The 13,303-nt window shown below is 35.3% G+C and overlaps 1 protein-coding gene across 3 annotated transcripts in view; it reads right to left on the minus strand.

Moving 5' to 3' along the window:
• Positions 1-11,922: 11,922 nt before the first annotated feature.
• The window catches only part of TUSC3 (tumor suppressor candidate 3), a 189,695-nt gene continuing 188,314 nt past the window's right edge, over positions 11,923-13,303 (minus strand). For 2 of the 3 annotated variants that reach the window (XM_007450762.1, XM_007450763.1), the window contains one exon: positions 11,923-12,216. In XM_007450762.1, the coding sequence (XP_007450824.1) occupies positions 12,201-12,216 (16 nt within the window). In that variant the 3' untranslated portion in view covers positions 11,923-12,200. The remainder of the gene's footprint in view (positions 12,217-13,303) is intronic. The other variant, XM_007450761.1, reaches the window with a different exon arrangement.

Below are 13,303 nucleotides of genomic sequence, written 5' to 3' on the forward strand. Positions count from 1 at the left end.
TTTTTTTTTTTTTTTTTTTTTTTTTTTTTACTTAGTCTGAAAAGGTCATCAAAATTGACAAACCTTTAGCTAAAGAATCAAGCTTTGGTTTCCTTGACTTTTTCAGTTGTTTCTCTATTCTCTATTTTGTTTGTTTCTCCTCTAGTTTTTTAATTATTTCCTTCCTTCTGCTACATTTGGACTTAGATTGCTCTTCTTTCTGTAGTTCCTTAAGATGTAAAGTTACTATACTGATTTGAGATTTTAAAAAATAGAGGCATTATCGCTGTAAATATTCCTCTGAGTATCGTTTTCACTGCATCCCATAAGTTTTGGCATAAAGTGTTTTTTTCTTTTTTTCATCTCCAGGTATTCTCTAATTTCCCTTGTAATATTTTTTTCCCTTTGACCCATTGGTTGCTTAACAGTGTGCTGTTTAATTCCACATAGAGTTGACCCTTGAACAATGCAGGTTTGAACTGGACAAATTGACTTATACACAGATTTTTCCATAGTAAATAGTAAACAGTACTACATGGCCTGTGGTTGGTTGAATCCATGGATGTAGAGGAACCGTGGATACAGAGAGCTAACTATAAGTTATATGCAGATTAACACTGCCTTGTTTAAGTGTCAACTGTACTTGAGAGTTTTCTAGTTTTCCTTCTGTTACTGGATTTTTTGTTTGTTTGTTTCATTCCATTGTGGTTGGAGAAGATACTTTGTATTATTTTGCGATTTTAAAAGTTACTGAGACTTTCTAAAATAGTCTGTACTGGAGAATGTTAACATGTGAACTGGTGAAGAATGTGTATCATGCTTGTATTGGTGGAGTGTTGTATATATGGTAGAATTTACTGGCTTATAGCATTGTTTTTGTCCTCTATTTGCCTTTTTCTCTTTGGTTACCGTTTGCATGGAATATATTTTTCCAGGTATTCATTTTAGTATATTTGTGTCTTTGGATATAAAGTGAGTTTCTTTTAGAGAGCATATAGTTGGATATATTTTTTTTAATATTAAAAACATTTTATGGACAAAGGTATACATGAATGAACAACAGTTTTATGTCTCTCAAACCTTTCTGAATATATTGGGTTATATATATAAACTTGGTGCCTCTAAGTAGAAGAATATTAGATATCAGTCTCAGAAAAGTACTTTTCTGCATGTACCATACCTTTTTTTTTTTTTTTTTTTTGGTGGTACGCGGGCCTCTCACTGTTGTGGCCTCTCCCGTTGCGGAGCACAGGCTCCGGATGCGCAGGCTCAGTGGACATGGCTCACGGCCCAGCCGCTCCGCGGCATGTGGGATCTTCCCAGACCAGGGCACGAACCCGCGTCCCCTGCATCAGCAGGCAGACTCAACCACTGCGCCACCAGGGAAGCCCTACCATACCTTTTTTAAAAAAAACCCAAGGTAACATTGGTTTGTAACATTATATAATGTACACAAGAAACTTATATATCAACTTCTATATACACTGCAGCGTGGTTACCACCAAAAGTTTAGTTTCCAGCCCTCACCATACAGTTGACCCCATTTCACCCTCCCCCACCCTGCTCCCTCTTTTCCTCTGGGAAGCATTAATCTGTTCTCTGTATCTATGTGTTTGTGTTGTTTATACATTTATTTTTTATATTCCAGATATGAGTGAAATTATATGGTATTTGCCTTACTCTGTTGGACTTACTTCACTTAGCATAATAGTCTCAAGCTCCATGTCATAAATGTCAAGATTTTATGCTTTTTATGGTTGATTAGTATTCTCTTGTATATAGGCATGTATATATGTGTGTGTGTATACACACACAAACACATCTTTATCCATTCATCCATCAGTGGTTACTTGGATTGTGTCCATATCTTTCCATATTTTGGCTGTTGTAAATAATGCTGCAATGAACATAGAGGTGCGTATATCTTTTCAAGTTAGTGGTTTTGTATCTTTGGATAAATACCCTAAATTTGAATACCTCGATCATATAGTAGTTCTATTCTTACTTTTTTTTGAGGGACCTCCATAATGTTTTCCATAGAAGCTGCACCAACTTACATTCCCACTAACATTATGTTTATGAGTGTTCCCTTTTCTCCACGTTCTTGCCAACACTTGTTATTTCTTGCATTTTTGATAATAGCCACTCTGATGGGGGTGTGGCGATATCTCATTGTGGTTCTGATTTGCATTTTCCTAATAATTAGTGCTGAACATCTTTTCATGTGCCTGTTAGCCATCTGTGTCTTTGGAAAAATGTTTATTCAGAGCTTCTGCCCATTTTTTTGATTGAATTGTTTGTTTTTTGTTATGAGTTCTTCATATATTTGGAATATTAACTCCTTATCAGATATGACTTGCAAATATCTTCTCCCATTTGGTAGATCTTTTAATTTTGTTGATGATTTCCTTTACTGTGCAGAAGTTTTTAATTTGATGTAGTCCATTTGTTTATTTTTGCTTTTGCTTCCCTTGCCTGAGGAGACATATCCAGAAAGATATTGCTGAGACCTATGTCAAAGAGCATACTGCCTATGTTTTCTTCTAGGAATTTTATATGGTTTTAGGTCTTATATTCACCTTTAATCCATTTTGAGTTAATTTTTGTGTATGGTACAAAAAATATATATTTTCCTTCTTTTTCATGTGGCTGTCCAGTTTTTCAACACCATTTATTGAAGAGGTAATCCTTTCTACACTGTATGTTCTTTGTTCCTCTGTTGTAAATTAATTGTCCTGCTGTATGTCTGGGCTTATTTCTGAGCTCTCAATTCTGTTCCATTGATCTTTGTCTGTTTTTTTTTTGCTAATATCATGCTGTGTTGATTGCTATAGCTTTGTAGTATAATTTGCAATCGGAGTGTGATATCTCCAGCTTTCTTTTTTCTCAGAATTCCTTTAGCTATTCAAGCTCTTTTGTGGTTCCATACAAATTTTAGGATTTTTTGTTTTAAATCTGTAAAAAAAAAAAAAAAATGTCATTGGGTTTTTGATAGTGATTTCACAGAATTTGTAGATTGCTTCAGGTAATATGGACATTTTAGTAATGTTAATTCTTCCAATCCATGAACACACAATATTTTCCTGCTTCTTTGTGTCTTCAGTTTCTTTCAACAGTGTTTTAGAGTTTTTAGTGGACAGGTCTTTTACCACCTTTGTCCAATTTATTTTATTCTTTTTTTTTTTTTTTGGCGGTATGCAGGCCTCTCTCACTGTTGTGGCCTCTCCTGTTGCGGAGCACAGGCTCTGGACGTGCAGGCTCAGCGGCCATGGCTCATGGGCCCCGCCGCTCCGCGGCATGGGGGATCCTCCCGGCCCAGGGCACGACCCCGTGTCCCCTGCATCGGCAGGCAGACTCTCAACCACTGCGCCACCAGGGAAGCCCTATTTTATTCTTTTTTTTTGCTGTGACTGTAAATCGGATTGTTTTCTTAGTTTCTCTTCCAGTGAGTTCATTTTTAGTGTATAGAAGAGCAACATCTTTTTGTATATTGATTTTTATACCCTGAAACTTTGTATCCTTTTATTATTTTTATTGTTTTTTTGGTGGAGTCTTTATGGTTTTTTATATATAAGATCATGTCATCTTTAGTGACAGTTTTACTACTTTCTTTCCAGTTTCAATGTTTATTTCTCTGTTTTGCCTAATTGGCCTGGCTAGTACTCCTAATACTATGTTGAGTAAGAGTGGCAAGAGTGGGCATCCTTGTCTTGTCCCTGATCTTAGAGGGACAGCTTTCAGTTTTTCACTTTTGAATGTGATAGCTGTGGGTTTGTCATATATGGCCTTTATTATGTTTAGGTATTCTTCTATACCTGTTGTGAGTCTTTTAATCATAAATAAGTGTTGAATCTTGTCAAAAGCTTTTTCTGCATTACTGAGATGATAATACGCTTTTGTTTCATTTTGTGGTATATCATGTTGGTTGATTTGCAAATGTTGAACCATTCTTACATCACTGGAATAAATCCCACTTGATCATGGTGTATGATCTTTTAAATTTATTGTTGTGTTTTGTTTGCTAATTTCTTTTGAGTATTTTTGCATCGGTGTTGATGTCTGTGTTGTCCTTGTTTGGTTTTGGTACAAGGTAATGTTGGCCTTGTAAGATGAGTAGGAAGCATTCCCTCCTTTTCAATTTTTTTTTTTTTTTTTTTTTTTTTTTTTGGTACATGGGCCTCTCACTGTTGTGGCCTCTCCCATTGCGGAGCACAGGCTCTGAATGCGCAGGCTCAGCAGCCATGGCTCACAGGCCCAGCCGCTCCATGGCATGTGGGACCTTCCCAGACCGGGGCATGAACCCACATCCCCTGCATCAGCAGGCAGACTCTCAACCACTGTGCCACCAGGGAAGCCACTTTTCAATTTTTTGAAAGCATTTGAGAAGGATAGGTAGTAAATCTTCTTTGAATGTTTGCTAGAATTCACCTGTGAAGCTGTCTGATCTTGGACTTTAATGTTTGGGGAGGTTTTTGATTACTTTTTCAATCTCTTTACTAGTAATTGATCTAGTCAGGTTTTCTGTTCCTTCTTGATTTAGTTTTGGAAGTTTGTATGACTCTAAGAATTTATCCATTTCTTCCACGTCCAATTTGTTGATGTATAGTTCATAGTATTCCTCGTAATCTTTCATGTTACTTTTTTATCCACTATAATTTCTCCTCTACCGTTTCTGATTTTTATTTATCTGAGCCTTCTCTCATTTTTTTCTTAGTGAATCTAGCTAAAACTTTGTCAATTTTATCTTTTCAAAGAACCAGCACTTAGTTTCACTGATCTTTTATATTATATGTTTAGTCTCTGTTTCATTCTTTTCTGCTCTGATCTTTATTTCCTTCTTCTAGTAACTCTGGGCTTTTTGTTGTTGTTGTTGGTTCTTTTTCTAGTTCCTTTATGTGTAAGGTTAGATTGTTGAGATCTTCTTGTTTCATGAGGTATGTCTGTATAGCTATAAACTTCCCTCTTAGTGCCACTTATGCTGTATCTCATAGATTTTGGTACCACATTTTCATTTTCACTTGTCTTCCGGTACTTTTTAAATTCTGCTTTGACTTCTTTGAGCCCATAGTTGTTCAGTAGTATATTGTTCAGTTTCCACAGATTTGTGATTTTTTCCCCAGCTTTCTTTATGCAGTTGATTTCTAGTTTTAGTGGAAAAGATGCTTGATATAATTTCAGTCATATTAAATTTATTGAGACTTGTTTTGTGTCTCAACATATGGTCTATCCTTGAGTGTTCCATGTGCACTTGCGAAGAATGTGTATTCTACTGCATTTAGACAGAATGTTGTGTATAAGTCTATTAAGTCAGTCTGGTCTAATGTATCGTTTAAGGCCACTGTTTCCTTCTTGGCTTTCTGTCTGGATCATCTGTCCATTGATTTAAGTGGGGTGTCAAAGTCCCCTACCATTGTTGCTGCAAATGTCTGCTTTAAGACTGCTAATAATTGCTTTATATATTTTGATGCTCCTATGTTAGGTGCATGTATGGTAATAAATGCTACATTTTCTTGATAAATTGTCCCTTTTATCATTATGTAATGTCCATCTTTGTCTATTGTTACCTTTATTGGCTTGAAGTCTATCTTGTCTGATATGAGTATGGCTACATCTGCTTTCTTTTGGCTGCTATTTGTTTGGAGGATCATCTTCCATCCTTTCACTTTGAGCCAACGTTTGTCTTTAGAGCTGAGATTAGTCTCATAGAGGCAGCTTATAGTTCGGTCTAATTTTTTTTTAATCCATAAAGTCACCCTGTGTCTTTTGATTGGCAAGTTCAACTCATGTACATTTAGGTTGATTACTGATAAATGAGGACTTAGTACTGTCATTTTACTTTTTATTTTATGGTTGCTCTAAAACTCGATTGTTTTTCATTGTGTTTCTGCCATTTTAGTTTGGTGGTTTTCTGGTTTTTGTCAGTTTCTTCTTTTTTAATATGTTGTGCCTCTGCTCTAAGTGTATTTTGTGGTTATGAAGAGGTTTGTATAAAATGATAAACTAGTCCTTTGTCTGCTGATAGCATCTTCATTTGCCTATACGACTTCAATCCTTTTCTTCCCCTTATGTTTTTGTTGTTTCAAACGATCCCTTTTTACTTTGTGAGTTTGTTACCAAATTGAAGTAGCTATGGTTATTTTTATAGCTTTTTTTCTTTAATTTTTATGCTATAATTGTTTAACAGCCTATCCTGATACAGAGTTTCAATTTTCGGAATCTGTCCATGTATGACTTTACTCAAAGTTTTATGTACTTTTGCCTTTTCATTTCAGGTAGAACTGCTTTCAGTACTTCTTTACAGGGCAGGTCTAGTGGAGATGAACTCCTTCAGCTTTTGTTCACCTGGGAAATCCTCTATTTCCCCTTCAAATCTGAAGGATAACTTTGTTGGACAAGGTATTATTGGCTGACGGGTTTTTCTTTCGATGCTTCAAGTCTGTCATTCCATTCTCTCCTGGCCTGTAGAGTTTCTGCTGGGAAATCAGCTGATAGTCTAATGGGGATTCCTTCATAGGTTACTGTCTTTTTTCTCTTGCTGCTTTAAAAATTTTTTCTATGCCATTGACTTTTGCCAGTTGTAGTGTGTATCGGAGAAAGTTTTTTTGTGTGTTGAGATAATGAGGTGTTCTCTTAGCTTCATGGATTTTATATACAGTTACTTCCCCAGGATTAGGAAGTTATCAGCAAATATTTCCTTAACTTTCTGTGCCCTTCTTCTCCCTCTCTTTTCCTTCTGGGATATCCATTATTGTCATTTTCTCTTTACTAATAGAGTCAAATAGTTTATACAAAACTTCAGTTTATAAAAAAATACTCTCTCTTCTTCTACCTGAATCATTTCTGGAGTTCTGTCTTAGAGCAGACCTTGTGAAAGAGAAAATTAGCAAACTCAAATTTCCAATGCTTTCAAATATGTTCTTCATCTCATTTATTGGGTTCTTCAGCTCCAGAATTTACGTTTGGTTCTTCTTTTTAGAGTTTCAATCTCTTTGGTAAAGTGTTCCTTCTGTTAATCTGATTTTGAGCTCACTGAACTGCCTTTCTTACCTTTTTTGTGGCTTGTTTCTTCATGATAGTTATTTTGAATTCTCTCCAGTTGCAGTGTTCTGTGACTTGAAGTTTGGTTTCTGGAGATTTGTCATTTTATTTTTGTGACTCTGTTACCATGGTTTTTCATGGTGCTTGATGAGTTGTTCCTCTGCCGGCACATTTTGAAGTAGCAAATACCTTTCTTCTTTAGGTAAAGCTTGTCTTTTATTTTGATTCTAACAATTTAACACGTTGGTAGTTAGAGGCCTTTCTTTGTTTTCCAGTAGGTGGCCCTATAGCACAAGTTACTTGTTTCTTTTACCTGGTCTGCCTCTGGCTATATTTGAGAATCAGTACTTTTTACTTCATGGTGTCTGACGGGTCTCTTAGGTCTCATAGGCATTGCCCATTTTTCCTTTGTTTTTTTGTTTTGTTTTCTTCCTCAGACTGGATCATTTCAATTGATGTAGTTTCAAGTTCACTGATTCTTAACATTTGTCTTTTCTGCTGTTGATTCCCTCTAAGGAATTTTTCAATTCATTTATGGCATTTTTTAGCTTCAGAGTTTGTATTTGATTCCTTTTATAATTTCTATTTCTTTATTGATAGTCTGTATTTGAGACATTGTTTCAAATAGTTTCCTTTAGTTGTTTATGGTTTTATTTACCTCATTGAGTATATTAAAGACAGTTATAGTCTTTATGTAGTAAGTCCAATGTTTGTGCTTCATCAGGGATAGTTTCTGCTAATTTTTTTCTTTCCTGTGAACAGACTATGTTTTCTTGTATGCTTTTATTTTTTGAAACTGGTCATTCTTAATACTACAATATGGCAATTCTGCAAATTGAGTTCTGCTCCCTCTTCAGAGTTTTTGTTGCTCGTTGTGGGTTGTAGTTGTTTGGTGACTTTTCAAAATTGTTTTTGTAAAAACTCTATTCTTTATCATGTGTGGCCTATGAGGTTTCTCTTTCATTAGCTTAGTTGTCAGATAGTGGTGTGACAGCTTTCCTTAAATGCCTAGAGACAAAAAGAAATAAAAGGAAACAAAAGAAAATACTATCCTGGTCTTTGCAGGTGGACTCTGTGTTGTGGTGCCCTTTCAGCACTTACCTGGGGTGTTTACAGTTCTGCTTTAGCCTTCACTTCCTGCTTGGGCTTGGGTGTAAAGATCAGCAAGAGATAAAAGCTTAAGGTCTTTCCACATTTTTTATGAGGATGCGTCCTGCCCTGGGTTATTGGCAGGTCCTTTTAGATTCCTTAGAATATGTGGGTGCTTTTCAAAGCCCTTATTCCCCAAAGTATGCCACTCTCCAGTTTTCCTCCCAGGCTTTCAGCTCCGTGTCTGTTGTTAGTTTGTCCCAGCTATTATCTTTTGCCCAGGCAGCAGCATGTTCATTTACCTTCAGAGCTTTAGAGAAACAACCTCTGTGTGTATCCTTTTTGCTACCCTGAGTAACTTCTGAGTTGGGTGAAACAAAGGCAAGACCCTTGCATCAGTTCTCCCAGGACCCTCCAGACAGGTCAAAACAAACACTGTTCTTTGGGAACAAGGTCTTTTCTGTTTCCTCCAGAACCAGGCACCCACACTAGGAGCACAGGCTGCCATTTTTAAGATGCTGACTGAGGAAGAGGGTGGAGGAAGAGTAAGATGAAATGCCATTAAGCTATCCTCCTGGGTTTCAGTTGTTGTTTTATGTTTGTTTGTTTGTTTTTTAGCATTTATTTGGTTTCTGTAAGCCTTTAACTATTTCCCAGACTTTGAACAAAACTGACTTCTATCAGTTTTTGCCAGTCTTTTTAGTGTTTCTGTGGAGGGGGTAGGTCCCTAGAGTTCTTCATTCTCCCATTTTTGTTGACATATATGCATCTTTTTAATGGAAGTAATGCACCAACATTTGGGTGAATGTGACATGATTTTCCTATTATAGTCTGAATATGTGATCTTTATTAAAACTTTGTGTACTTACACTCTAGTTAAGATATAAACGTTTGCATATATTTCAGAAATATAAGTAGATAAAGAGTGTGGAAAATTAAAAAAATGACAGATGCTCATGAATTATATAAGGAAATTTAGGGGCTTATATGTACATACTTATACCCTTTGAGTGTAACTAGCTACTATGCTCATCCTTTCCCCCTATTAGAAAAAGTACTATTAGATTATTGGTCAGACCCAGTATAGCTTACTGCTGGCGTATGAAAAGCATCTTGTTTTAATGTTTTAAACTTAATGCTCCTCAGAGTCCACGGAGTTCATTAAGCTTCCGAGAGGCCACTCAAATGTTTTGTCCCTAGATGCTACAGCTAATGTGTTTGCCCCTGTCACCAGTCCTTCTTAAAACATGATGTTTAACGTCTTTGGTATGTCATGCCTTACTTAGAATAACCACTCCCTTCATGTACCCTTAGAGAGGTTCTCATGATAGCAAGAAAGGGAATACTTGGCAAGCTCTTTGGTTACAAGATCTCATCTCCCCAAATTACCATGCTTGCTGAATTGTAACTAACAAGGATATTACTTCATGTGCTAAAAAAAAAAAATTACAGTAAACACACAACACTATTGGGCTTACTCTTGTGAATATCTAATGCAAGGAAGAGTGTGCTAAGGAAAATGGAACATTTTATTCATTAGATGTTATTATAGATGAAATTTTTATATTAAGATTTAAATGGAATTTTACTCCTTTAGATGGAATTTTATATTAAGATTTTTCTCTCCAACTGAATAGGAAAGTTAATTCCTCTTATTCTAACTGGAGATCGTTAAGCATATGATACATTATTTTTTTTCCGGTGGTACATAGGCCTCTCACTGTTGTGGCCTCTCCCGTTGCGGAGCACAGGCTCCGGACGCACAGGCTCAGCTGCCATGGCTCACGGGCCTAGCCGCTCCATGGCTTGTGGGATTTTCCCAGACCGGGGCATGAACCCGTGTCCCCTGCATTGGCAGGCTGACTCTCAACCACTGCGCCACCAGGGAAGCCCCCATATAATACATTTTAAAGGGAGTCTTGCATGAAGTGAATCTAGCTGAAGTGACATTGGAGGATATAACAGCACATACAAATTAATTTTTCAATTTAAAATATTTGGGAAAGGTAAAGATAATATATTTTGTATGTGATTTTCCACATGCTACATTCTGAAAGCAAACTACATTTGAGCCACTCTCTGGAGCACTTTCCAGTAACAACTTATTTTAAGGCAGATTTTTCCCTTTCCCTAAAGCAATAATTGTCCATAGAGAAGCCACATCTTTTTAAACTGAAATTCTGAAGAAAAATTGTTTTCATAGTTGGCATATTTTTAATATTTGGAGAAAATTATGGAATATAGGCTAGAATTTTTTTTTTACTAATCTGGGATAGGGAAGTTTTCCTCACCTCAGTCACAGTGTCTGAGAACTCTCTGACTGTGGTCATGATTAAACATTATTAGGCTTTATACAGAGAGATTAGATGTTTGTTGTTAATAAGAATTTTGAGCTTTAAGGGGACAGACATAAGCAACTGTAATTAATAAACATTTACTCGATGTAAAACTTGGCCTCAAACTCCAATTTTGATGTTTGTACTGAATAAACTTTAGAAAACAGAAAAGTACTAAATGGATTAAGATTTATATGTCAAATACTACCAAGGTGTAGACATTAAACAAATTAAGATCACTTATGGCTTTTCCATAATTGCCACTGCAATACTGAATTTATCAATCTGTGAACAGGAACTAGGGGAATGAATGTGATTTTTAATAATAGATTTTGGGAATATGTAATAACGTTAACATAGTTCAGAATTTACTTCTTAATTTTTGCTGAATATAATTGTGTTTTGAAAACATACCTTTCTTCCTGCTAGCACACATACTGCCCTGGGATTTAACTTCATATACCCTTGTAGGCTTATATGTTTCCCATTTTTACTGAATTTCATAGATACAAAACAGGTAGGGTCACCGGATATACACCTGGGTCCTGGTTTGAGACTACATAGGTGGAACTCTCAACTAACAAAGTTCACCATGGTTATTACTAAGATCTTAATGAAAATTAGATAACAAAGCCTAAAAAAAAAGTTTATTGAGCTGACTAAATAACTGTGTTTCTAAATCCTTCTTTAGGAAACACCACAGAAAATAGAAATTCAGGTTTGAGAGTTTGAAAGCCCAGTTACAAGCTCTATTTTTTCTTTGTGGCTTTCAGCTTCCAGTACTTAAGTCAGATAAAATTTACATTTCCTGTCTAAATTCCTGTCTAATTTACAGGGTTGATGTGAAGAAAAAAATACCGTAACATATGGGAAAGTGCTTTATAAACTAAAATGTAATATACAAACATAATAATGGTTACACTCCTATATTTGATTTTCAAGAAAGCATCATTGAGTCCCTCATATTAGGATAACTAATCTATATCTAGGTCTGGGAATAAGGTTTTGATGACAAGCTTCTTCCATATAACACAAGGGCAAAGTGTCCATAGTGGGTTAGTTTTGTGGTTGTAAGTCTGAATTCTTGGGTGACACTTCTAAAGTTGGAGAAGAATTAATTCCTAGTTGTGGTGTGTTGCTTTCATTGCCTGATGCCTTGAGGCATGTTGATTTAGTCATGTTTGCTTTACATTTTTATTCTGGGAAGGACCTCCATGTCCCAGGGTAGGTATCTGAGTACTATTCATCCAGCTCCCTGTCCTATTTCCTTTACCTAGTTAAGATGAATAAGAACAAAATGCTATTTGTAACCATACATGTCCTTTATACTGCAATTGCAGAAAGTATAATTTTTCAGTACATGACATATTTTCATGCATACATCTATGTACAATCCCGAGAATTAAGATACATTTCATAGTTTTCTTTTACTAACATTGTGGTTCTCTTGACTAGTGAGTGAACAGTTTAAAAGCATGAATTCATAACTGCATTGTCATTTATTTCAACCTATTGCATATAGAGAATATAATGTGCTTGAAAAACACTTCAATGATGCCTTTGTTCTTTCCATATTAAATTTAACTATCCATGTCTATGAATTAAGTTTACTAGGAAAACTCACGTTTAAAAAAATTGTACAAGGAACAGCTGGATTCCCACAATCAGCAAGGAAATGAACTCAAGAATTTGAACTAGTTTGTCAGGAACACTTTGTCTTCATGGTAAACATTCACTTTATGCAAATCCCACTCGGCTTCATTTAATTAAAAAGCTGAAAAAGAAAGAAAATTCTGGGCTGAAAATAAAGAAAACACCAAGTGCTTTTTATCCCATTCTAAATTAGTATATGTAAATATAAAATAAAAATGTCATAGTTACATTATTTCACCTCGTTCTAATTTTTATATCAGGGCAGTTTCTCTGAACTAGTTCCTGTAATGGGATCAGGCTTGTGGTAAGAATAGGTCAGGGGTGGAAGCAGTTGTTGATAAGAACTTGAACTTGTGGTGTTTAAGTTTGAGTAACTTCTTTTTTTTTTTTAAATAGTTGATTAACAATGTTGTGTTAGTTTCAGGTGTACAGCAAGGTGGTTCAATTATACAAATTCAGCTATCTCTTCTTTTTCGAATTCTTTTCCCATTTAGGTTATTACAGAATATTGAGCAGAGTTCCCTGTGCTATACAGTAGATCCTTGTTGGTTATCTATTTTAAATATAGCAGTGTATACATGTCAATCCTAATCTCCCAATGGGTAACTTCTGTGAGCCATTCTCATTGTTAGCTAGACCATTAGTTAAATTGGCATTTAAACTGACAGTGTAGGGGAAGAAAAGGGAATGGATTGAAACACATATTTGGAGTGGGCCATTTCAACGTCCTAAACAAAATATTTTTTTCTGGTTATTTAATCTATAATGCATTTCTTAAAATAAAGACTTTTGAGGATTTTATAATTTCATTATATTGAACAGCCAAAAAAGAATGTATTATAAATCATAATAAAAATATCATCAGATTCTGATGAAACAACACAAATATGTATTTCTATATGTACATATAGAAATACAAGTAAAAAGTAACTATTTTTCCTTTCTTAACTTCCTTAAGCAAAACTTTAACCTATGAAAAGAAATTTATTTAAGTTTGTAAAATCGTGAGTCAATTTAAATAACATTCTTTAAGCTTTTGTTGGTTATTTGTACCTTTCTGCTAACAGGTAGCAACTTTTTTTTCTAAAGTCTTGACAACATAACTTTAGGACAACCAGAGATAAACCAATTCTTAACTAAATATTAAAAAAATATATTAATGGTTACTATAGTTGAAAAGCCATGTAGTTGGGAAAGAGGTCAAACTA

This window comes from Lipotes vexillifer, unplaced genomic scaffold (genome assembly GCF_000442215.2).
Source record: "Lipotes vexillifer unplaced genomic scaffold, Lipotes_vexillifer_v1.1 scaffold619, whole genome shotgun sequence".
Lineage (NCBI taxonomy): Eukaryota > Metazoa > Chordata > Mammalia > Artiodactyla > Lipotidae > Lipotes > Lipotes vexillifer.